At 43.6% G+C, this 25,893-nt stretch overlaps 1 protein-coding gene across 5 annotated transcripts in view; it reads left to right on the forward strand.

The window, feature by feature from the left end:
- Positions 1-25,657, forward strand: part of robo3 (roundabout, axon guidance receptor, homolog 3 (Drosophila)) — a 107,295-nt gene extending 81,638 nt beyond the window's left edge. For 2 of the 5 annotated variants that reach the window (XM_034117347.1, XM_034117349.1), the window contains 16 exons: positions 2,848-3,014; positions 3,092-3,213; positions 4,012-4,228; positions 4,738-4,862; positions 7,017-7,200; positions 8,505-8,744; positions 9,216-9,255; positions 9,401-9,555; positions 10,365-10,643; positions 11,249-11,396; positions 11,864-12,079; positions 13,236-13,438; positions 13,987-14,094; positions 16,636-16,794; positions 17,640-17,782; positions 24,876-25,657. In XM_034117347.1, the coding sequence (XP_033973238.1) occupies positions 2,848-3,014; positions 3,092-3,213; positions 4,012-4,228; positions 4,738-4,862; positions 7,017-7,200; positions 8,505-8,744; positions 9,216-9,255; positions 9,401-9,555; positions 10,365-10,643; positions 11,249-11,396; positions 11,864-12,079; positions 13,236-13,438; positions 13,987-14,094; positions 16,636-16,794; positions 17,640-17,782; positions 24,876-24,887 (2,518 nt within the window). In that variant the 3' untranslated portion in view covers positions 24,888-25,657. The remainder of the gene's footprint in view (positions 1-2,847; positions 3,015-3,091; positions 3,214-4,011; positions 4,229-4,737; positions 4,863-7,016; positions 7,201-8,504; positions 8,745-9,215; positions 9,256-9,400; positions 9,556-10,364; positions 10,644-11,248; positions 11,397-11,863; positions 12,080-13,235; positions 13,439-13,986; positions 14,095-16,635; positions 16,795-17,639; positions 17,783-24,875) is intronic. The other 3 variants (XM_034117350.1, XM_034117351.1, XM_034117348.1) reach the window with 2 other exon arrangements.
- Positions 25,658-25,893: the final 236 nt, after the last annotated feature.

Raw genomic sequence — 25,893 nt, forward strand, 5'->3', positions numbered from 1 at the left:
TCACGTGACGTAAATACGAAGCACTCCGTAGGCTAGACGTCTCATTTCGTAGGCCGCTACGTGGGCTGGGTCCTCCGTGGACCGCGTAGGCTGCGTACTCCGAAGGGTGCAGCCCCTGAATTGAGACACGGCCTCAATTCTCTAATTTCCCCTCCTCGACTCCTATCCTCGAGACTTAGTGCCGCCCACAGGAGATGCGAGCGGAGGAGCCGAGGAGGGGAGCCGAGGAGAGAGGAGGGGAAGCAGCAGGCGGTTAGAGAAATGAGAACTCCTCTCCTCTGAGCGGTCATTTTAAAGAGACGTCCATTAATGATGACAGGAGGCACAGCAGCCCTCTGTCTGATGGACAGATGTGTTCATGACCACTTATATATTTACTTTTAATTCATTCACAGTGCGGTATAATGAGACAATAACAGGCTACAGATGCGGACATATATATAAATATATACCATTTCAGAATCAAACAAGTATGAGAGCACTCTCATAGTAACGTAACACAATCAGAGACTGGATGTCCTTCAACATGGCACACTGAAATCCATTTCCGGGTCACTACCGGAGGACCGAGGACTCGAGGAGTCGAGGAGTCGAGGAGGGGAAATTAGAGAATTGAGAAGCCTTTATGGACGGATGCGGTGCTTCCCTGAGCGTCAAATACCTCCGCCGATGGGAATACATTGCAATCAGTTGAAAGCTCTTTGCGTCCGTTTATGAAGCTGAAGGAGACTCGGTGCGTCACAACTGCACGCCAAAGGACCGTCGCTATTGGACTATCAGGGAGTGAGACTGTGTTGGTTATGTTATTAGATTTATCTGAGCGGGTAGGAGGCCTCCAGATAAAGAAAGGAAGCGGTTTGGGGAAATGTGTCCTTTTTGATCATTTGATAAAGAGGAACACCGGCAGAGCTTAATCAGATCGTCCTGTCCACCGGCCGAGCGTTTCCAGGTAACACAGACTGATTCTGTGTCAAGCAGCTGAGGGCTCCGCTGGGATGGCAGCAATAACATCTCCTATCCTGAGGTGCTCTGTGTGTGTGTGTGTGTGTGTGTGTGTGTGTGTGTGTGTGTGTGTGTGTGTGTGTGTGTGGTGTGTGTGTGTGTGTGTGTGTGTGTGTGTGTGTGTGTGTGTGTGTGTGTGTGTGTGTGTGTGTGTGTGTGTGTGTGTGTGTGTGTGTGTGCATGTGCTTATTTGAAGTACCAAGACAGACTTCTATTCTCCCAGTAAGCCACAGCCTTGTTTGTGAACTCCCTATGAGCATCTCCTCCACAGAGTAACCTTGAATCTAGCCTACAAACACACACACACACACACACACACACACACACACACACACACACACACACACACACACACACACACACACACACAGACACTTAGATGAGTATTATTCATTCTAGTGGTTTCCTTCTTTGGTCTAATTGTGCAGTTTAGCACAGAGCTAGTTCAGCAGGAACCTGCACAGTACCCTTGGGGAAAATCTAAATGTGTCAAACAACTGGTTGAAGAGGCATCTGTGACTGCCGCTCTGCCAAGGTGACAATAAATTCACAGAGAAAAAGGAAGGGACTGGGGAAGGGGGTTGAAGGGTGTGGGGGGGTAAAGCACCTGGGGAGTGCCACAAGGCTGAGAACATGCCCTTATTTCTACTGGCAGCTGTTCCTTCTAACAAGCCTCATTACATTATTCAACAGGACTGCACATTGTATTATTGGCAGATCGTCTAGTGAGCACAAACGTGTTGGTTCTGAGTGACTTTGCCCACATCATATTAGAGGAAGTCAAAAGAAAGATCCTGCTATGCCGGGAGATCTGCTCATGCAGTGGTTGAATTGTGAAGCTTCACGTCAAATAAGCACCACAAAGCACTGCTGAGGCATGAGCACACACTGGCAGTGTTTCAGTGGTGGAATGTAACTAAGTACATTAACATGTACAAGTTAAGTACAGGGGGAGTCAACGACAGTAATCCAGGAAACCTTTTTTTTCCAAATATTTCATACGGTCCACTAGCTCTCTGTTCTGTGGGCCCTGCAAAGAAGCCAGTGCTCACACACAGTTCTGTCTCTGTAAATGGGGAAAGATGTCTCAGATCGATCCACACAAACCTCTCCCAGCTAGGACAGGAGGAGAGTGCTGGGAGGGAACGAGATGTAGATCCAACACATGCTTACGATCTGAAGTGAAAGGAGGCATGGATTAGTTTGGGTTTTGAGTTCAAATATCAACATGTTTCTCCAGAATAGCAGACTCAGACTTTAGGTACACATTTAATGTAAATGTATCTTACTTGAGTATTTGTAATTCTTTACATTTAAGGCAAATATTGCACTTCACCTCAACCAGCTTTTGCCGTTTGTTATATTAAGTATAATAGTCACACGTCTGCATTCATTACTTTTCCTGTTATACTTTAGAAATCAGTTGATAACTTCAGCTTGCTTGATGGAAAACTACCAATCACAGCAGAGAAAAAACGTTCTGATTGTTGGTCCTGGAATATTGCTAATACCATTAGGAGTAGATGATCTGTTCCATGCACTACTGTCAGGATATAGTCACAGTTTGAGCAAAATTGACAAAAAGTTATTTCCATTAAAAATGTACCTTTTACAGTAAGTATATTTTCCTGATTATTCTGTAAAGAAGGTAAAATAAGTAATTATGTTGGGTGCTTCAACTCTCCAGTGAATTGTTGCTGTTGTAAAAATTGTGAATACAGAGACATGAGTTTTGCATCCGCTCAGGAAACACTTTGATGTGCAGGAGACTTTATTGTAACGGCGAGCAGCTGGTCGGTAAAGATCCCAAACTGATCCTCAGTTGTTTCTTCTCTCCCTCCTCAGCCAATCAGCAGGCAGCACCTGGCAGACTGTAGCCGACATGGTGAAGATTGAAACACACACCATCACCGGCCTCCTCCCCAACACCATCTACCTGTTCATCGTGCGAGCGGTGAACGCCTACGGCCTGAGCGACCCCAGCCCCATCTCTGAGCCCGTCAGGACCCAAGGTCAGTCTGCACTCTCAGGTAGAACATGACTCACACAGAGAACTGTAGCAGAGGAGTGAACATGAGTGTTTCCACAGATGTGAGTCCCACGGGGCAGGGCGTGGACCACAGGCAGGTGCAGAGGGAGCTGGGGGAGGTGGCCGTCCAGCTGCAGGAGCCCGTGACCCTGACAACGTCCTCCATCAGAGTGTCCTGGACCGTGAGTGGCTCTTTGTTTTATTTTAAGGAAGGACGCTTTGGAGGTTCAGAATGGACACATTTTACCCATTTCTCCTGTTGAGGATTATATTTGACATATGCCCAGACCTTTCACCTAGTTTATCACTTTCTACTCTCCTCGACTCTCCGTGCAGAGCAAAAGCATGGGAGTGCCACTTTGTCTCCTTATTATTGCTTGTTATACGCTGAAAGAGGTTTTAGGTTAGTTGAACAAAGGATTAATAATTAAGTTGAATCTAATATTTTGTAACTTAATATTATTGCTTTCAACTAACCTAATAGAGTTATGTGAAATCTGACATAATACATTTAATTAAAGTCAGTGTTTCCGTCCTTTCATTGTGGGTCAGTTATAGCTTGATACAGGATATTTGCTGGCTCTAGGGACATCTAAGATAAGATATACTTTATTGATCCCAAATTGGATTTTTTTTTTAAGTAGTCCATCTTATCGGGGAATTGTCTACACTTTGGAAAATATTCTCTTAGCAAGGAGCCACAGTGCTTTGCTTGTTATGTCTATTCCTGCTGACATTTATTTTGAACTAGCTAAATACATGAGGCTGGGTGAGAGATCTTCAGAGCTGGTTGGGCATGAGCGTTTTCACTTCGTTGCTGCAAATGTTTTTGTCGTCTCTCCGGCCATAACTTCCAATAAACCTTCAGTGTCTGCCATCAGGTAGAGCTCTCCTTTTGTTTCCAGTCCATGCTCCAGATGTTTCCTAAACGTCTCCTTCCTCTTATCTTTCTCTTATGTCCCCCTCTGTCCACTCCTCAGGTGGACCGTCAGTCTCAGTACGTGCAGGGCTACCGGCTCTTCTACCGGCCCAGCGGGGGGTCCTGGCTCCTGCAGGATATCAACTCCCCCTCTGAACGCAGCACCACTCTCACCAACCTGCTCAAAGGAACCGAGCACGAGATAAAGATCCGTCCATATTTCGATGAATTCCAGGGAAAGGACAGTCGGACGTTACTGGTTCGAACCACAGAAGAAGGTGATACATCTTGTGACTTCTGAAAGAGATGCACAGAAAGCGTCTTTCAATAAACTAAGGTTGACTTCTTTGACATTGCGGGGCCTTGGAATCGGACGTTTATTAGCCTGTCTGACACCACATTAATCTCAGTAATGTTATCTCACTTGGCGGTTAATTTGATATCCTCCGCACTTCTGGGTTCATTTATATTGATTCTTTTGTCATTAAATTCACCCTCCACACACGGCTATTTCTGCAGCCTGAGGTTTTTTATCAGGTTTATATGAGCTGATACAAACTCAAGATTAAAAACAAGGGAGCACATATTTTACGCCATCAGCACTTTGGATCGACCCGAGAAGCTTAGTCTGGGAAAAATAAACTATTATTAACTTTCTAAAGAAATAATTAATTTCCCTATCTGATACAGCTCTCTTTCATGTTTCTTGTCTTGTGTTTTACATGTCCTCCCTTTATCCACTGTCATTTTAAATGTGTGTGCTCACTCAAAATTCTGCCTCTCACAGTCCCCAGTGCCCCACCGAGATCTGTTACCGTGGTGACGGTGAAGCTAAGCAACAGCTCCAACATCAGCGTCTCCTGGGAGCCCCCCCCCAGCGAGATGCAGAATGGTATCATCCAGGAGTACAGGGTAAATACCTCTGCCCGGTCCACTGTCACTTTGTCTTATCTGCAGGAAACAAGCACCACCACCTAAGAATACATATACAGCACAAAGCTGCGAGAAAGCATTGAACACGCAGAGAAAACACTGCTTTAGGACAGGGAATGTCACCATACTCGCATAGGGCTCAACATGTTGGAAAGTTCCATTTTAACCACAAAACTCAATCAGCACATTACTTACATTAAAGGGGACCTATCATGCAAAATGCACTTTTGTACGTCTTTTAAACATGAATATGTGTCCCCGGTGTTCCAGGGAACTCACCAAGTGTCAGAAAACACAACCCTCTCTATTTTCCTCCATACCCAAATCTCTAAAAAAGGGGCTGCAACGGATCTGATAAAAACTGATCCAGATTTGAACACTGTCCTGACGTGAGGACAGTGGCGCTACGGCTATTGGGCCAACTCCACCAATCAGGAGGAGACCGCCACGGCCATTGTCGTTCGAAAGCGCTGGAGACGCTGTAGTACATATGCCAGGCCTGTAGATGGTGCTGTTCTCACTGAATCTGCCCTTGCAGAGCAGAGCTAAAAAAAAATGCAAATTGAGCAAAATGAGGCATGGCTAAAATGCATGATCTGTTTGGTATTTTGAAAAGAAAAAAGTATAAATATGCCTTATATAGGTATGGTCCTACATTATATTATTCAAATATAGCATGATAGGTCCACTTTAAGGCAATGTTTTGTAATACATTTAGTCTTAAATGTTATGGTTTTATATGCAAATGATGTATAATCTTATTAAATGTAACTATGAAATATATGATAAATATATGAAAAATGCCCTCTCTTAAAACCTTCAGAATATTGTTAGTTGTTTTGAGAAATCAGCCTTTACAGATGTGTATTGTAAAATTCCATACAAGTTAAAAGGATGCCAGATGAATAGTTTAACATTAACTAATAGACATTACTATGAAAGTTCAGTGAAAGACAATAATCGTTTTAAGTCTTCTGAAGTTGTATTTGAAAATGTGCAAATAACACATTTTATAATGCTCACTTAAAATAAACACCTAAATGTGTTCTGTGTGTTGGGGGGTGCGTAGTAATCAGCAGCAAACCGCTACAACACGTGTATTTCGGTTTATTCACGGCATTCATTTAGTTATTATACAGTATTGTTGTTTTATAGTTATTTGTTAATGTATATAACCCAATTTGTGTTCTTTGAAATTGAAAAGGATATTGCATTGTGTTTGTTACTTTCGTTGCAGTTGTATTATGTCTTAAGTGTAATTTGGCTTGGCTTCCTATTTTGTATGGACATGCTTTTATTTTTAAGGAGAGTTAGCGCTGTTGAAAGGAAGTTGTTGTTGCTATGGAAACAACGTGACGGAGATTAAAGGTAGGGTAGGTAAGTTTGAGAAACCGGCTCGAGATACACTTTTTGTTATATTCCATGGAATGCTCTTAACATCCCGATAGCAATGAATATCTTAAGTGCTTTGACTAAAAATCCATAAAAGAATTTCATCTGTGGAAGCTGTAGTACTGTAAAAAGCACGACCAATCATTTTAGCCGGCCCGGCTAAAATAACTGGATGGCCTACCTGCCTGTCAGCCTTCCATCTGTGCACAAACTTATCTCGTGCCCTCATTGGTCATGTGCGCGTTCGTGTGTGTTGGAGGAGGGGCTCTATAAGGAAGTGGCAGATTTTCTCCGGTTGTGTATTTTCAAATTCTAGCGCACTCGAGCTGGTTTCTCAAACTTACCTACCCCACCTTTAACGGAGAAAAAGTCATATCTACATTATGAAGACGGAGAAAGTAAACGATAACGTTTATTGTTAAGTGTTAGCACCCCCCGAAGAGGCACAAGCTCTTACGTTGATATTGGAGTTTTCAATAAATTCAATTTGGAAGCCGCAGTGCAGCGCGGCTTCCAAAAAAACCGAATATCCGAATAACGAAATTGAAACCTGAATAGTACTCCAACAAACGGATATTCGGGTACAGCCCTAGAGCACACTGATGAAATATTGCAGCATTGTTAGTGATTTCATCAGGAAATAAATGCAAATACACTTTCAGCTTGAGTTCATACACTAATACATTTAAAAGAGAATTGAGCAGAAGAAATAAATCCCGGCCATCTCCCTGTGTCCCTCAGGTTTGGTGTGTGGGCAGCGGCGGAGACAACCAGACGCGGTACTACATCAACCGGACGGTGGACGGGGACACTCTGTCCACGGCGCTGAGGGGCCTGGTGCCCGGCGTGCTCTACCAGCTGGAGGTGGCGGCGGTGACCAGCGCCGGGGTGGGGGCCCGCAGCCAGCCACTGTCCGTGCTCATCAGTGAGTCCACCACACCAACAGCTGCAGGAATAACAGTTTCATATCTCAACAACTATCGGAGGGATTGTCATGACATTCTGTACACACAATCAATCTCCCCAGAGGATGAATCCTGAGGGTTTCGGAAGCAGAAATCATTTCATTTTCCCCACAGCGGGGAATGTACATTGTTACAGCAAAGGGACAGAGCAGATAAAAGACAAAAATAAAAACAGTAGTCTAACATTTTAATTAAAGAGGCAATTATACTTTAATAAAATCAGATAAAGACATAGCCATGGTATAAATACAAAAAATAGCAATATTTTATTTTATTTTAGGTGTGTTGTTTTATTATGTATGAATTTTGATATGTATCTGTCAAGTGTCTTTGCATACATTTTAAAGGCACTATATCAATAAAATGTATTATTATTATTATTAGAAAAAAATAAGCAGAAATATAAAAGTATTGAAGGAGCAGCCTGTAATATCATTTTTGATTGTAAAAAATATGAGTCTATGTTATAGTCATGAACAATGCTAAACCTTCTTGTTTATTATCCTATCCTTTATTAGCACATCTATGCAGAATAAAAGAGATTCACATCTGTTCGAAAAATATCACTCGTCACCGGCTTGATCTTCAATATCAGGATACATGTATTTATTATCCTTGCAAGAATGGAAGTAGTCATCACACACAGGGCTGCGTGGGACAAATAGTTCCCAGAATACCGGTTCAAAGCAGTATTCTGACATTAGTTCAGATTAGCTAAGGCCTGCGTAAGCAATACACATGACGTCATCTATCTCTCTAGGGGCTGTGTCATCATGCCAATCTGAGGAGCATAGCTATCATAACTTCAACACAGTGTCTCATGAGCGTCATCCATGTGGTCATACATCCGGCTACGTACACAGCTACGTAGGGCCTCTGTTATCATGTGCTACTCTGATATAGAAGGAACATTCAGTATTTTCCCAACAACATCATATTTTAACATGCTAACACTCTACATAAAGATCATCAATAAAGTAAATCGTAAAGCTGCTAAATGTTATTAATGTTGAAGTTTGCATTTAGTTTCTGTGCCCAAGTACCTTAGACTCTCTTGTTCGTATCATATTAAATCATGTCTCTACGGCTCTAGGCTCAATCATATACAATAGGGTTTGATTGATGTTTAACTTTATGCACTAGGTTTTTATTGGTTTGGTTAAAAGACATTAAAGCACTACAGATCAACAAAGAAAATGATGTAATGATCTGTAGTTCCCCTTAGTTTAGTTGATCTGATTTGTCGTCTCGTTTCTTCCCCCAGAGCTGCCAGCTGAAGCGCCCTCTGCTCCAGGCGGGGGGGGCCCAAGCGACGGCAGCGAGGAGAGCAGCGTGAGTCTGGCGGAGCAGATCACCGACGTGGTGAAGCAGCCGGCCTTCATCGCGGGCATCGGGGGGGCCTGCTGGGTCATCCTCATGGGCTTCAGCGTCTGGATCTACTGCCGCCGCAAGAAGAGGAAGGAGCTGAGCCACTACACCGCCTCCTTCAACTACACCCCCGCAGGTCAGGGCCCACATGGTGGAGGACACAGTGGTGTCTTATTGTGGAAGCATTCAGATCGCAGCCCAAAGCTTTTCATACACTGAAAACACTGTCATGTGGACTCTAATTAAATGTATTATGTCAACAGATTGAACTGTATTAGGTTAATTGAACCCAATAATATTAACTTTGAAAAAGATATATAAGGTTCAACTTATTTATATTGCTTTCAACTAACATAATACATTTAATTAAAGTAATCTTTTCAGTTTTTTCAGTGTTTTTATTCTTTTAAGGCGAAGTCATTATATTTCTTTTTTTTAAAAGGGAAAATAAACATTTAAATTGGAATGCATGTTTGCACATTTCTGTGATAGTGGGAACAGCTGATCTTGAGAATAAGCATTGTGTTGCGTAACAATAACACACACTGTAAGCAAAGGAGGCCACCAAGCTGCTTCTCATCACTCTCTTCCTCTCTGTCTCCTGCAGTGGGTTTTCCTCATGTAGAGGGAGCAGGACTCAATGGAAGGTAATTGAATAACATCCTACAGTCCATTTATATCCTGCTATCTCTCTGTATTCTCTTTGAATTCACAGTAGTAACTAGACTGGACTGATATTGTAGATGTTTCTCACTGTCAGTGACTGTTGTACTGTGACCCCCACACTAACAGAAGTCTCCTCTGCAGGCCGGGGGTTCTGGGGGGGAGCATGGGAAACTACCCGTGGCTGGCCGACTCCTGGCCCACCACCAACCTGGTGCACAGCGGGAAGGAACCTGTCACCTGCTGCACCGCCAACCACGACACCGCCGAGAGATACTACAACGGTAGGAACAAACTATTTAGTACATGCCTGTGTTCAATTCAATTCATGTATTAACAGAACATTTAAAAATACAACTAGAGTCATGAGACATAATGGATATGTGAACTGGGACACACTTATAAGCTGTCCAGAGCTGTAGCATAGGGACTCAGACACTAAGCAAAACCTATTCAAAATATATATTACTAACATATCTAGAAAAAAACATCTAACACTAATACAATATTCTAAGACGAATCCAACCCTAGATACTAAATGGTCCCAAAACAATAATAACATCAGTCTAAATAATTAAAATAGTTAAGATATATGAAAAAACAGACACATTCCAAGGACAATAGAGCTACAAAATGCATTTCAGAATAAAATAACCTTTTTTGTTTTCAAGCTTTGACATATTTTGAACTTTTTGGCACTTGACTCTTTATCTTTTATTGGACATTTTACTTTAATTATTTTGTTTATATATCTTATATGATATTATATTGCACATTATTGCTACTTATATTATATAATACATTATATTTGATGTATATTTTCAGTAGAGGGAACTACTGTCACAAAAAAACGTTTCCCCCTGTATTATTATACTTTATTAATAATAATTCTGATTCTGATGAATAACAACTGCTGCCTTGACCTCTTTATAAAGAAATACAAATATCATATAATTGTATATTGTTATAAATTGAGTAGCTGTTGCGGCAGCTTTTCATAAGTTAAAGTAGTTTTGAGTATGGTGATAAGTAGAGTTATTAAAGAACTCTGTGCCTAATGTACCCCCCCCCCCCCCCCCCCCCCCCCCTGCAGAAGCGGGTATCTCCAACTACCTGAACCAGACGGAGAAGTACAGCATGGGGGGCTCCACTGAGGGCCCGATCTACAGCACCATCGACGCCACCAACGAGGAGATGCACGGCTTCACCTACGCCCAGCACACCTCCCCCACCCCCTACGCCTCCACCTCCATCACGCCTTGCCCCACCCACACCCAGGGGTCCCACAGCAGCGAGCAGCAGGAGGAGGGACACTGGATCCCCCAGCCCGGGCCCTCTGGGGCCCAGTATGCCCAGCCGGACCGCTGCACTGGTGAGGACCACATCCTGCCAACGCACCCCTGCTTTATTAAGACGGACTAGCTTCGCCTCCTTGCTTAATATTATCTATGTGGGATACTATATATTTTTTGACACACCATGAATGTTGGGGAAATATTCTCCTAGGCCCATAACTTTGACCCATTTGATCAGTTTGTTCTGCCCTCACTGAGCACAGGCACCTGCAACCTTGGGTGCTGTGCTCTCTGGGTTTTGTCTCCCTGTTCCTGCCTGTTGGCGTCAGCTGATAGACGTGTTACGGTTGTATCTTGTTATGCACAATGTTGATTCTTCTCTCAGAACTAGCTAAATACATGGGTCTGGAGAAAGATCTTCAGAATTGGTTTGGCATCCGCTGTGTCAACTCGTGGCACAGCGGATGTCTTTGTCAATCCTCCGGACGTAACTCCATAATAAACCATCAGTGTTTGCCATCAAAGTTCCTGCTCTCCCCGAGTCTCTCTGAGTCCTGTCTTCATTGCACAAAGACTCTTGCTCTCACTCTTTGTCTGAATGAGCTTAGACATATTTCTACAGTGACGTCACCATGACAACGTTTCCTCTTCATATGACTCACTGTGTGTCTCTGTGTTATAGGTAAGCCCAAACAGAAGGCGATGGGTAAGGCTGTGAAGACCCCGTCTCTGACCTGGATGGAGGCGTTGCCCCCGCCCCCCCCCATCGGAGAGCTGGAACAGTGTGAGCCGGACGATCAGCCCCCGGAGCACGAGGACATGGACATAGGGTGAGTCAGCTTCCCTTCACACATCTTTATAAATTAGTATTACACTGCTGCACCATCTTTTACACTCACTGTCACCTATAACAGGCACATTAGGTATCGACCCCCCCCCCCCCGCTGCCTCTGGCTGTAACAACTCAATTACCTGGGCCTGGGTCAATAGCGTTAGTGATTAAACTGTTTTCCCCACCTCTGAAACACAATTTGCTGTGTTCCTCTTTCCATTCCCTCTCTGCAGCCTCAGAGCACACATATTGTCCTGTAGCTCAGAGCAGAATCCCCCCCCGAGTAAGAGCTGAGCCCCCTGAGGTTTAGCCAACGGCAAGACCCCCTAACTGAGCGGAGGCTGAGAGAACAGAGTTAATGTTTGATCGCCTCAGAGCGGGTTAGGATTGTCAAATGAGACTTTGTTTTTCTGAGAACACTGTCTGACTATCATCCAGCAGTAACACTCCTCTCTGTGGCTGTAGGTCGGATGAAGAGTGGTGCCCCCCCCTCCCAGAGAGGACCTATCTGATGGAGGGCTGCGAGGACGGACCCTCCCCCCTACACAGGAACACCGCCTCCTCTCCAGCCACCTCCTACAGTCACCAGTCCACCGCCACGCTCACCCCTTCGCCTCACGAGGAGCCCCGGGGCCCCCATGACCCCCCACGCCTCAGCCAAGCAGACCAGCAGCTGTCACGGTATGTGAGGAGGCTCGCCAACCATGTGTTGACGTAGAAATCCAAAGTCACTCATGACCCTGAACTCTTCAAAACTCATTGGCTATACAGTACCGTGGTGTTCAGTGTAATGGTCATTGAGATGCAACACATGAATATAGTTCTTGTGAGGTTCAGATCAACCTGTAGACATGGAGAAATAATTCCATTACAGTAGATTATCCATGAATTTACAGCTCGCCCTGTCCTATTTTGTTCTATTTTTACATATATTAAACATTTAAAGTAAGTGTATTCCCCTTAAAATTAAAATTAAAAACCCAATATTACTGTTATAAATGAATAATTAAACTCACAAACCATACAATTCTTAATTTTATGGCTTAATTTAACTCGCCAATACACCCTTGATCGGTTTGAGCAGTAGGGTTATGTTTCAAAGTGGCTGCTGTTTTATTAACACTGCTATTTATTATTTTCAAATGCTAGGTTCCATATTCTCATTTCAATAATGCATGTGTACACTGTAGCTGCACTGTAGCTGCACTGTGGCTACGCTGTAGCTGCGCTGTAGCTGCGCTGTAGCTGCGCTGTAGCTGCACTGTAGCTGTGCTGTAGCTGCGCTGTAGCTACACTGTAGCTGCGCTGTAGCTGCACTGTAGCTACGCTGTAGCTGCGCTGTAGCTGCACTGTAGCTGTGCTGTAGCTGCACTGTAGCTACAGCGTAGCTACAGTGCAGCTACAGTGTAGCTACACTGTAGCTGCACTGTCGCTACACTGTGGCTGCGCTGTGGCTGCGCTGTGGCTGCGCTGTGGCTGCGCTGTGGCTGCGCTGTAGCTGCACTGTAGCTGCACAATCATGTTCTCATATTCAGGAAAAACTAGTGTAATTTATTTATTTGTTTTATGTTTAACCATAGTGGTCATTTTCCATTGTAAGCCAAATATTAAATCCTTTGGCCAAATGTTAACAATACATATACAAAAAACACTTGACACTAACCTATAAACGACTAACTAATGAATCCCTAACTACGACGTGCTGAGTAAAACCATAACAGAAACAGGGAACCAAACGGGATGAAAAGCACACAGTGTCTATACCCCTGCTCTGTCTGACCCAGAGATGGTTCTGGTTCTGGGTCTCCTCTCCTCTCACGCTGCCTCTCCTCCACAGCAGAAGGTTGGCCTGCGGTCCGGTGCCAGTTCCTCAGGCCCCCAGCCCTCTGCCCCCCCCCTCCATCCCCAGCCTCTCCGACCAGCAGCATCACGGCTCATCGGAGGCTGGCACGCTGCAGTGCCAGAGCCCTGCCCCCCTCGGCCCCCACAGCCAGGGGCCCACGCTCAACCCAGACCCAGACAGCGGCAGCACTACACCGGGTAAGGAGACAAGCCTGGAAAAACACACACATCAGAAAACAAGATAATAAAAGCTGAACATGCATGTACTCTTTCACCCTGTGAATCAAAAACCTGTATTCGTCTCACAGAGCGTACATTTACATTGTTACAGCAAAAATAAAGAGCCAAAAATGGTTTAATATTAATTAAGAAGCATGCATAAAGATAAAAATTGAAATAACATAAATAACAATTAAAAAAAAAACACATCCAGTACCAGTGACAGTATTTCAAAATATAGTTTAGCATGTATTAAATAGTGTGATGGCAGCAAAGTGATAGTATTAAACGTGGAAGTATATATTGCACAATTATTTACAGATTTATTGCAGAAGTTGAATTGTTTGACTAAGGGACAGCAGCCAGTAATACTAATAACAATTCCGAAGCAGTATATATATATACTGCACATAATAATATTGCACAACAGGGTTGTTATAGAATATGGAGTATGCAGTGAATACATCAATCCCTCATGTCTGTATATGTATAATAAACTCTAATTGATCTCCCCTCTCCTCATACAGTGCACAGTCGCTCCTCCCCAGCAGAAACGTGCACTCCCCCCAACCAAAAATCCAGAGTGAAGAAAAAGGTGTCCAAGAGTTCAGCTTACAGAAGAGATGCGCAAGGAGGTGAGTGGGCTTGGGTCTGGGTTTAAATGTCTTCTCTCCAGTGAGAGGAACAATACCAGCTACATCTCTGTTGTCTCTAATATAGTAAGAGTTACATTACATTACATTACATTGCATTTAGCTGACGCTTTTATCCAAAGCAACTTACAATAAGTGCATTTGACCAAGAAGATATAAACTTGAAGAAAACAGAATCATATAAGTACATCAGGTTTGATAGAGCCAAAACATTTCAAGTGCTACTCAACTAGCTTTAGATAAACCAGTCCTTTATTAGTCTATAAGTGCTTTGTTAGTAATTGTATTGCTCGAAGTAGAGTCGAAAGAGATGAGTTTTCAGTCTGCACCAGAAGATGTGTAAGCTTTCTGCTGTCCTGATGTCAATGGGGAGCTCATTCCACCATGTTGGAGCCAGGATAGCAAACCCACGTGTTTTTGCTGATGGGAACTTGGGTCCCCCTCGCAGTGCGGGTGCAGCGAGCCGTTTGGCTGATGCAGAGCGGAGTGCACGTGCTGGGGTGTACAGTTTAACCATGTCCTGGATGTAGGAAGGGCCAGATCCATTCACAGCATGGTACGCTAGTACCAGTGTCTTGAAGTGGATTCTAGCAGTTACTGGAAGCCAGTGAGGGAGCGGAGGAGCGGTGTGGTGTGGGAACATTTAGGAAGGTTGAAGACCAGACGAGCTGCTGCATTCTGATTCCTTGCAGTCTGAGTCGGGGAAACAACAGAGGGGCCGATGTTGATTGTTAGGTCAAGAGTGGGACAATCTTTTCCCGGAAGAAAAAGCAGTTCAGTCTTGTCAAGGTTGAGCTTGAGGTGGTGAGCAGACATCCACTGAGAGATGTCTGCTAGACAAGCAGAGATGCGTGCAACGACCTGGGTCTCTGAGCGGGGAAAGGACAGAATTAATTGAGTGTCGTCAGCGTAGCAGTGGTATGAAAAACCATGCGGGCTAATGACAGATCTGAGCGAGTTTGTGTACAGAGAGAAGAGGAGGGGACCGAGGACAGAGCCCTGAGGGACCCCTGTAGATAATTGACAAGGGTCGGACTCGGACCCTCTCCAAGTTACCCTGTAGGTACGGTCTTTGAGGTATGAGGTGAGGAGGGAAAGTGCAGAGCCTGAAACTCCAAGTTCTTGGAGAGTGCGAAGGAGGATCTGATGGTTCACCTTGTCCAATGCAGCAGACAGGTCCAAAAGGATGATGACAGAGGAGAGGGAGGCTGCTTTAGCCGTGTGCAGTTCCTCAGAGACAGCAAGGAGAGCAGTTTCTGTGGAGTGACCTGCCTTGAAACCAGACTGGAGCGGATCAAGTTTGTTCTGATGGAGATAACAGGAGAGTTATTTAAAGACAGCGCGTTCAAGTGTTTTAGACAGGAACGGGAGGAGAGAGACAGGCCTGTAGTTTATAACATCAGACGGGTTGAGAGTGGGTTTCTTTAAGGCCCGGACACACCAATCTGACAACAAAGAACTCACACAGACGGACCCCGACTGTTGCGTCGCCTCGCATCTCTGCGTCTTGGCCATGTGTCGCACTGGAACACACCGCAAAGACTTCAGCCGACGGCCAAGTAGCACGTACGAACTGCGCATGCGTGAGTGGCAATAACTCTCCTTACCAGCAGGCGGCGGTAGTGTGTATTCGTCATTCAAAAGAGGCAACAACCGGAAGACAGACTGCGTGATACACCGAGAGAAGAAGAACAGACTGCGTGATATAAACAAACAACAAATAGCGTGTGCGTTCCATTTTCACTCTGCAACGAAAACCTCATGGGGCTTTCCCGAACCTGTGTCGAGAGCTGGAGTTAAATGAAATCTCAGATTTGCCTTCTTAATAGTTTGTTTGGGTTCCTCACTTCCGTTTCGCTTCTCATGCACTGATTCGCTAGCTGAACAGCCAATCAGAGTGATTTATTTTGCCGACTGCCTTTGGCCGACTGCCAACATGTTGAATCGGTGGGTTTTTGGCCGAAAAGGCGTCGGTACGGCTGAAAAGACCCGACGGTGCGGGACACACCAATCTGAGTAGGGCGTGTCAACGCTCATCGTCGGCCTGACGCCCACCGACGCCGATAATCGGCCTGGTGTGTCCGTGCCTTTAGGAGAGGGTTTACTCTAGCCTCCTTGAGACTGTTTGGAAAGTGACCAGAAGATAGAGAAGTGTTGATGAGATGGGTGAGAAACGGAAGAATATCAGGAGCGATAGTCTGAGTTATTGAACAAACAGCGTTCAGGATAATACTGACGTAACACATCAGAAGTCCTCACAATATGCAGATGTACTGCAAGAGAGAACATCCGGTAACCATTAAACTAATTAAACAGCACATGCCACATCAGAAGCCAGCAGAAAGTCTGTGTTCATTTAAATATACCTCGTACTGCAAACATCACTGCTACTCTCTGCTTCGTACTCAATTATACAGAGAGAAACAGAAATCAAAAACAAAGTGCTTTTATTTCTTATGAATAAAAAGTAATTATGCCACAGGAAGCTGACTCTAAATTAAGCATGTTTTTCCTTTTGTTTAGACCTTCCCCCACCTCCAGAGCCACCCCCAGGGGGGGAGAGGTTGCAGGGTCTGCAGGGGAGCATGGAGGCCAGCAACGCAGTGAACGTGGCCTTGTCCTCCCTGGAGAGGAGCGAGTACAGCAGCCAGAGGAAGGGCTCGGCTCACAGACACATCCAAAGTAAGACAAAGGGTTCCACTCAGTTCAGGCTGGCAGAGGCTAACCCAGCACACAGAGCTCATGATCCTCCTGGAATATTACACTCCTTGTTTAAATCAGAAATGGGATAAAAAGATAACACTTGAAAATAAGCTGTGTACACGCTCTCATGCCCTACTGCTGAAGTACTCTTCAAGTGTCCCACAGTAATGAAAATGGGACACATGGACGTGTGTACATGACTTATTGTCAGATCATACATTTCAGGGTCCGAATCAGAGTCACGTTAATTGACAATAGGTTTACACATGGAACTTACTTTGGTGTACAATAGTGGGTATACTTTACAAACACAGTAAACTAATTAGGTTTTCGGAAAGAGGCATATATAAGAGGACCTTATGAAAACAGACAAAAAACAAAAAAAATGTTGCTTCTTTTTCCGTTGTTTAATTCTGTGCATATTCCAAAAGGTCTGGATAGCTGAGGCCAAAATATAAAATGCCATTAAACGTTACTTGCCAGGGCTGCATTTAACAATGCATAAAATAAACAAGTTCAAACAAATGTTTACAAAAACATTATAAATATACAAAAAAATACCACAAAGGAAGTACAACAAAACATTTTCTTAAGGATTTGTCAAGTGTATAAAATGCAGCTATACAATGACATGACAACACAAGCCTTTCTAAACCATCCTGCAACATGATGCTTCTGTACTGACTGTTTTAAAATGATACATTATACAAAGACCTATACTCAAGACAACAAACTCAAAACCACAGAACAAAAAAAGACATAGAGAAATAAAGAATGCCTTCACAGTTAACCACATGTCCTCTCTGTCCTGCCCCCCCCCCCAGATGAGGACCTGCTGCCCTACAGCAGTAAGGCTCTCCACCTCTCCAGGAGCCAGATGTCCAGTAACTGCTCGACCACAGGAAGCTCCTCGTCCAGAGGCTCCACGGGCTCCAGAGGGCCCCCCTCAGCCAGGAAATACACCGAGGTAACATACAGCACTACTAAGCATTCTATAATTCCACTGCGGACTCATGCGGGGAAAAATGTTCTCTTTTCATCTCAAGTTGTTTTAATAATTGATGCTTTAAGATATTCATGAGGACGGAACAAAGACTGTTCCTGCCATGGAGAGGTGCATGTGGTTTAGTTTTATCTACATACCATTACTTGTGCTCCATAAAACACACATAGTATTATTGTGCAGGCGTATGAAAGAGCTTTTACATTCCCTTGTTGCCCACACACACTCACACACACTCACACACTCACACACACTCACACACCAACATGCTCCCAGGCTCATAAGTCTACTCAGAGTATGCTTAACAGTCAGAAACAATGTTCAGCGTGCACGCCCACCTCCTCCCTCTGGAGTGCACTTCTGAGGCCGCGCTGCGCGGGGGGAGCGCTCCATAAATGCCCCCCCGCAGGCTCCCTGGCGACGCGCTGGTGTTTTCACTGCAGAACAAGCTGTGCCAGCCGAATGGAACGCTCCCCGGGGGTTTCATGCTGCTGAGGCAACGCTTACACACAGTGACTCAACATTACTGTGGGGAGACGCAGGTAGCTGAGAGAGAGTTAAAGATGTGTTAACCACTTTAAACCAAATGTTATGGATTTATAACCATAGAGTTAGGAACTTGCCACAAATACAGCAAGGTCAGCAAGGTAGACCAGGAAGTCAACTGGAGCTACAATTTTGTTTACCACCAGCCAAACACACTCTCCTTTTTAAGCTGCAAAATGTGCCATTACTAGGCATATGCTGTACACTGGGAAGAACAAGTGAGTGAACCCTTTGGAACAACCTGCATTTATGTATAAATGTGTTCTACAATATGGTCTGATCTTAACCTATGTTGCAATAATCAACAAACACAATCAGGTTTAATTTATAGCACACAAATGATTGTTTTGTTCTTGTCCATATTGAAACATTGTTCAAACATTCACAGTGTAGCTTTGAAAAAGTATGTGAACCCCTAGACTTTCACAAAAACGTGTTGAGTTAGCAAGCGTTGTTTTAATCAGTGAAACAAGGTTAGAAGTGTTGTTCCAGCTATTTTTACCTATAATAATCACTCAGATATTTTGAGTTTGCTATACACAAGAAGCATCTGCTGATGTGAACCTTGCCAAGGGTTCACATACATTTCCTTGCCACTGATGTTGTTGGTAGAGCTGGCGCTCAGGTTAGAATCCAACCTGCGACCATTTGCCCAAGTTATCCCCTCTGTGTCCCCCTTTCAACACTATTACTTTAATAAAGGATTCACAATCCATCCCTCTGCTTTACCTGCATCCACCTGTAGGATCCGGGAAACATTTATTTCATCATCTCTCCTGAATGTTCTATGCAAAACATCTGATGAAGCCGGAGCCTAAGCACCAAACTCAAGCTATCATATGGTAAATGGACTGTATTAGTATAGTGCTTTATCCAGTCTGTCCATGCCATGGAGAGCAACTCTGGAATAAATGTCTTGCCCCAGGATACATCGACTGCAGGGGCTGGTAGTATACTACATCTCATGCCCTATGCTGCTGTTAAGAAACAGTTCAAACGTTAATTGTCCGACTGGACTGCTTTTTAGATAAGGTAAAATCATTTTAGATAAGATAAGATAAGTTCAATCAAACAAGTAGTAAGTGATCCATTATCATTTAATTTGAGAGATAATGTCATTCAGTGTTCATGAGGAGCGGACTTTGCAGCTTTCATGCTGTCTGTCAGGGCTGTAACCTGAGGGGTCAAGGGTCAGCGCCCCCTCACCTCAACACACATCTGACACAGGAATGTAGCGAAGCAACTCATAAAAGTGACACACACACACACACACACACACACACACACACACACACACACACACACACACACACACACACACACACACACACACACACACACACACACACAAGTGCTCATTCACTTTCTCTCAACACATACACTGAGCCCCCTTGTATCTCGTGCCTCTCAGGTCCCCCCCCCCTGTGGGGCGGTAAGGAACACCTCACGCCCCTCTCTGACCCTCACTGACCCCCGCCGGCCTTTTCACGCCTTGCCGGGGACATGAAAGCTTTCCAATAAAGTTTGGGGTGTTTCTACAGGAAGTCTGTGTCAGGTTACCCCCCCCCCCCCATCCTGTGGGGCTGCTGACTGCTATCTCTGACCTTTGACCCTAAGAGGATAGGCAGGCAGTTGTTGCTGTTCTCGTGTTTTACATCAGCTCCACACAAGGACTCAACATGTGAACAAAGAGCGTGTCACATCTGGACTCTGTGGCTTCAGATGAGACTGATCCTGGGCAACTCAAGAGGACAATGTCCCCAAACTCTGTCGTTCAGAAGTCTTTATCATGAGCACTGATCCTCTCTGATAATTCAAGTGTTTAAATGAGAAGACTAGAATAGGACTTAAAGAGCTCAGGACATGGTGCGTTCACAGACTCTCGCGGTGGGAAGTTGTTCTTGAAACTTTGGTGTGTTCCTGTCGTTCATCTTGTTTTTTCAGGGAGACAAACACCCGAGAAGAGAACATTACCTCTCAACTAAATCAAACTAAACTAGCACACACAGCACTTCCTGTTTCTGTCCTCCTCTCCCTCTTCTCAGAGGATATATTCCTCTCTTCTGGCTGAAATGACACTTTCCCGTTATCTGTCTCCATAATCTTCTTTTGACTTTTTATTGATGTTGTTTGGCATATGCTTACATAAGGAAAGGATGACAGTCACCAAAGATGGAAGCATATGCATGAAACGTGCAGTCTCTGCTAGATTTGTAAGTTCTGTGTGTAGCAGCTAGATCACTCAAAGTGTCTCTCCTGAAAGTGACTCTGCTACATTAATGATGAGGCAGGAGCTGCAGGCTGTTAACTGCACAACTGTATGTTCACAGCGAATGATTCAAAGTATAAAACATTTCATTGTGTGCTTTGCAGTATTCACATTTATTGAGTCATGTATATTTAATATACAGCACTATATTACATGGTTCAGCATCCTCAGGAAGAAAGCCAAAGTTAAAAAGTGCTTAACAGCATTGACATGCTCTTAAGTGCTGCTCTGAGAAACATGTAAAAATCATTATTAGGAACAGGCCCCAGACAGAGAATAGATTGATGTCTTTACCCCTGACTACACAGCCATCTGACTCATTCTTACAAAACTGACTTGCAATATAAAACCAAGGTCAAGATGACTCTTCTGAATTCATACAAAGAGAAAGCAGCAGTGCAATAAACATTCCGTACACGGTATCCAACCAAATTCATAATTTTAACATGATTCAATACTACAGTAGCTCCAATCTGTAGACTTTTTTTCTTAAAAAGGACATATTGTGCTGATGTTCAGGTGTATATCAGTATGTAGTGTCTCTACTTTAAAGAGTCCTCTCCTGCTGATGTTCAGGTGTATATCAGTATGTAGTGTCTCTACTTTAAAGAGTCCTCTCCTGCTGATGTTCAGGTGTATATCAGTATGTAGTGTCTCTACTTTAAAGAGTCCTCTCCTGCTGATGTTCAGGTGTATATTAGTATGTAGTGTCTCTACTTTAAAGAGTCCTCTCCTGCTGATGTTCAGGTGTATATCAGTATGTAGTGTCTCTACTTTAAAGAGTCCTCTCCTGCTGATGTTCAGGTGTATATTAGTATGTAGTGTCTCTACTTTAAAGAGTCCTCTCCTGCTGATGTTCAGGTGTATATCAGTATGTAGTGTCTCTACTTTAAAGAGTCCTCTCCTGCTGATGTTCAGGTGTATATCAGTATGTAGTGTCTCTACTTTAAAGAGTCCTCTCCTGCTGATGTTCAGGTGTATATCAGTATGTAGTGTCTCTACTTTAAAGAGTCCTCTCCTGCTGATGTTCAGGTGTACATCAGTATGTAGTGTCTCTACTTTAAAGAGTCCTCTCCTGCTGATGTTCAGGTGTATATCAGCATGTAGTGTCTCTACTTTAAAGAGTCCTCTCCTGCTGATGTTCAGGTGTATATCAGTATGTAGTGTCTCTACTTTAAAGAGTCCTCTCCTGCTGATGTGCAGGTGTATATCAGTATGTAGTGTCTCTACTTTAAAGAGTCCTCTCCTGCTGATGTTCAGGTGTATATCAGCATGTAGTGTCTCTACTTTAAAGAGTCCTCTCCTGCTGATGTTCAGGTGTATATCAGCATGTAGTGTCTCTACTTTAAAGAGTCCTCTCCTGCTGATGTTCAGGTGTATATCAGTATGTAGTGTCTCTACTTTAAAGAGTCCTCTCCTGCTGATGTTCAGGTGTATATCAGTATGTAGTGTCTCTACTTTAAAGAGTCCTCTCCTGCTGATGTTCAGGTGTATATCAGTATGTAGTGTCTGTACTTTAAAGAGTCCTCTCCTGCTGATGTTCAGGTGTATATCAGTATGTAGTGTCTGTACTTTAAAGAGTCCTCTCCTGCTGATGTTCAGGTGTATATCAGTATGTAGTGTCTGTACTTTAAAGAGTCCTCTCCTGCTGATGTTCAGGTGTATATCAGTATGTAGTGTCTGTACTTTAAAGAGTCCTCTCCTGCTGATGTTCAGGTGTATATCAGTATGTAGTGTCTCTACTTTAAAGAGTCCTCTCCTGCTGATGTTCAGGTGTATATCAGTATGTAGTGTCTGTACTTTAAAGAGTCCTCTCCTGCTGATGTTCAGGTGTATATCAGTATGTAGTGTCTGTACTTTAAAGAGTCCTCTCCTGCTGATGTTCAGGTGTATATCAGTATGTAGTGTCTCTACTTTAAAGAGTCCTCTCCTGCTGATGTTCAGGTGTATATCAGTATGTAGTGTCTGTACTTTAAAGAGTCCTCTCCTGCTGATGTTCAGGTGTATATCAGTATGTAGTGTCTCTACTTTAAAGAGTCCTCTCCTGCTGATGTTCAGGTGTATATCAGTATGTAGTGTCTCTACTTTAAAGAGTCCTCTCCTGCTGATGTTCAGGTGTATATCAGTATGTAGTGTCTCTACTTTAAAGAGTCCTCTCCTGCTGATGTTCAGGTGTATATCAGCATGTAGTGTCTCTACTTTAAAGAGTCCTCTCCTGCTGATGTTCAGGTGTATATCAGCATGTAGTGTCTCTACTTTAAAGAGTCCTCTCCTGCTGATGTTCAGGTGTATATCAGTATGTAGTGTCTCTACTTTAAAGAGTCCTCTCCTGCTGATGTGCAGGTGTATATCAGTATGTAGTGTCTCTACTTTAAAGAGTCCTCTCCTGCTGATGTTCAGGTGTATATCAGCATGTAGTGTCTCTACTTTAAAGAGTCCTCTCCTGCTGATGTTCAGGTGTATATCAGCATGTAGTGTCTCTACTTTAAAGAGTCCTCTCCTGCTGATGTTCAGGTGTATATCAGTATGTAGTGTCTCTACTTTAAAGAGTCCTCTCCTGCTGATGTTCAGGTGTATATCAGCATGTAGTGTCTCTACTTTAAAGAGTCCTCTCCTGCTGATGTTCAGGTGTATATCAGTATGTAGTGTCTCTACTTTAAAGAGTCATCTCCTGCTGATGTTCAGGTGTATATCAGTATGTAGTGTCTCTACTTTAAAGAGTCCTCTCCTGCTGATGTTCAGGTGTATATCAGTATGTAGTGTCTCTACTTTAAAGAGTCCTCTCCTGTTGATGTGCAGGTGTATATCAGTATGTAGTGTCTCTACTTTAAAGAGTCCTCTCCTGCTGATGTTCAGGTGTATATCAGTATGTAGTGTCTGTACTTTAAAGAGTCCTCTCCTGCTGATGTTCAGGTGTATATCAGTATGTAGTGTCTCTACTTTAAAGAGTCCTCTCCTGCTGATGTTCAGGTGTATATCAGTATGTAGTGTATCTACTTTAAAGAGTCCTCTCCTGCTGATGTTCAGGTGTATATCAGTATGTAGTGTCTCTACTTTAAAGAGTCCTCTCCTGCTGATGTTCAGGTGTACATCAGTATGTAGTGTCTCTACTTTAAAGAGTCCTCTCCTGCTGATGTTCAGGTGTATATCAGCATGTAGTGTCTCTACTTTAAAGAGTCCTCTCCTGCTGATGTTCAGGTGTATATCAGTATGTAGTGTCTCTACTTTAAAGTGTCCTCTCCTGCTGATGTTCAGGTGTATATCAGTATGTAGTGTCTCTACTTTAAAGAGTCCTCTCCTGCTGATGTTCAGGTGTATATCAGTATGTAGTGTCTCTACTTTAAAGAGTCCTCTCCTGCTGATGTTCAGGTGTATATTAGTATGTAGTGTCTCTACTTTAAAGAGTCCTCTCCTGCTGATGTTCAGGTGTATATCAGTATGTAGTGTCTCTACTTTAAAGAGTCCTCTTCTGCTGATGTTCAGGTGTATATTAGTATGTAGTGTCTCTACTTTAAAGAGTCCTCTCCTGCTGATGTTCAGGTGTATATCAGTATGTAGTGTCTCTACTTTAAAGAGTCCTCTCCTGCTGATGTTCAGGTGTATATCAGTATGTAGTGTCTCTACTTTAAAGAGTCCTCTCCTGCTGATGTTCAGGTGTATATCAGTATGTAGTGTCTCTACTTTAAAGAGTCCTCTCCTGCTGATGTTCAGGTGTACATCAGTATGTAGTGTCTCTCCTGGGACATGTCTCCATGCTTTAATGTTTACAAAGCTCTTTATTCTTCTCATACTGCCTGTGCTGCAGCACCTCTTTTCACCCTCTGTCTGAAACCAGAGCCCAGTCTGCTCTGATTTGTTAGCTGGCCGACTCTGTTGTGATTGGTCAACCACTGATGTCCCACCCTATCACGTATCTTGTAGCCTATCACGTAAAATGTGTTTGCTAGCCAATAGAAGTGCAAGTGTTACATAGTGATGTCATTATGTTACAGAAGTAAACCAAGGAGTCCAATGGAGGCGTTTCAGGCGGGGGGGGGGGAGTATCTGGTAGAAACTCCCTCTGGAGGGAACAGGGATTTTAGTCTTTGCAGACCATTACAGTACATGCACTGAAACCTATAGAACACTACAGGGAAGGGAAAACCACAAAAAGCAGAACAGGGCCTTTTTTTCAATCCATTACACAATTAGATAAACTGAAATATGTGAAATAATGTTGATATATTCCTTTTTTCTCCCCAGGAGATGAGATAAGGACCCAGGGAGTGTCAGTGTACCTTCGATGCCTCCCCACCTCTCCCTGAAGACAGCGAGGACAGCTTAGTGTTGCAGGATCCAGACTCTGAGTCCCCGTGTGAAAGAAAGCTCAAATGTTTGGCATTACAAGTACAACGAATATTTATGAGCAATTGAGTTCTTTCCTCTCCCTTCATTTGTAAATACCTGTCTGTACCTGTCTGTACTGTTTTCTGGGCTCTGGATACAGGGAAAGAGACGTATATTGTATTTATGAGGATGAAAAAACATGTAAAAAGTCTGTTATTATAAATAAGCTCATGTCTTCTTGAATGTGCCAACCTTTTTGTCAAAATGTATACCTTTGGGAAAAGCATAAACTACTGTTGCACTCTCTTGTTGTGATGGCAAAACAACAGAACATATGAAGCACAAAGTGTGTTTGCTGTAGAGAGGGGCGAATGGAAAAACCAAAACGAGCGGGGCCAGCTTCCGGAGGCCGGGACCCCCGCACCCATGTGTCCGCTAAGAATGTCAAACTTTTCTATGTTTCCTTTGGTTTCTTCTGCTGCAGAGCGACCGGCAGACACAAGCTTTATAAAAGTTTGATTGTACCCCCCCCGCTCCTCTCTCGCCCCTCACCTTGTGCGTCTGAGGGACTGTTTGCTGCAGTTGTGAGAAAACATTTGCATATAATCCGTCGAAAACAAACAGAAAAATGTCTGTGGACTGACTTTTTGTACTATTGTTGTTTTGTAAATGTACAATAAAAAAGAATACTGATCTCATTCCTGAAGCAGCTCTCGGAGATGATGCTTTTTAAGACGAGGTGTCTGTGTTTATCTGTCATCTGTTCCCGCCATTACTTTCTTTTATCTGGCATGGTTGCCATGACAACATTAGATCAAGCACAACACTAGAGACACATGAGCGGTTTGGCATTTCATACTAGAAGTCATTTTGACTTCCTCCACACCTCATGCTACATCAAATAGAGTACCAGGAGGGAAATGGATGAAAAAAC

The sequence above is a fragment of the Trematomus bernacchii genome, unplaced genomic scaffold (genome assembly GCF_902827165.1).
Source record: "Trematomus bernacchii unplaced genomic scaffold, fTreBer1.1, whole genome shotgun sequence".
NCBI classification, from domain to species: Eukaryota; Metazoa; Chordata; class Actinopteri; order Perciformes; family Nototheniidae; genus Trematomus; species Trematomus bernacchii.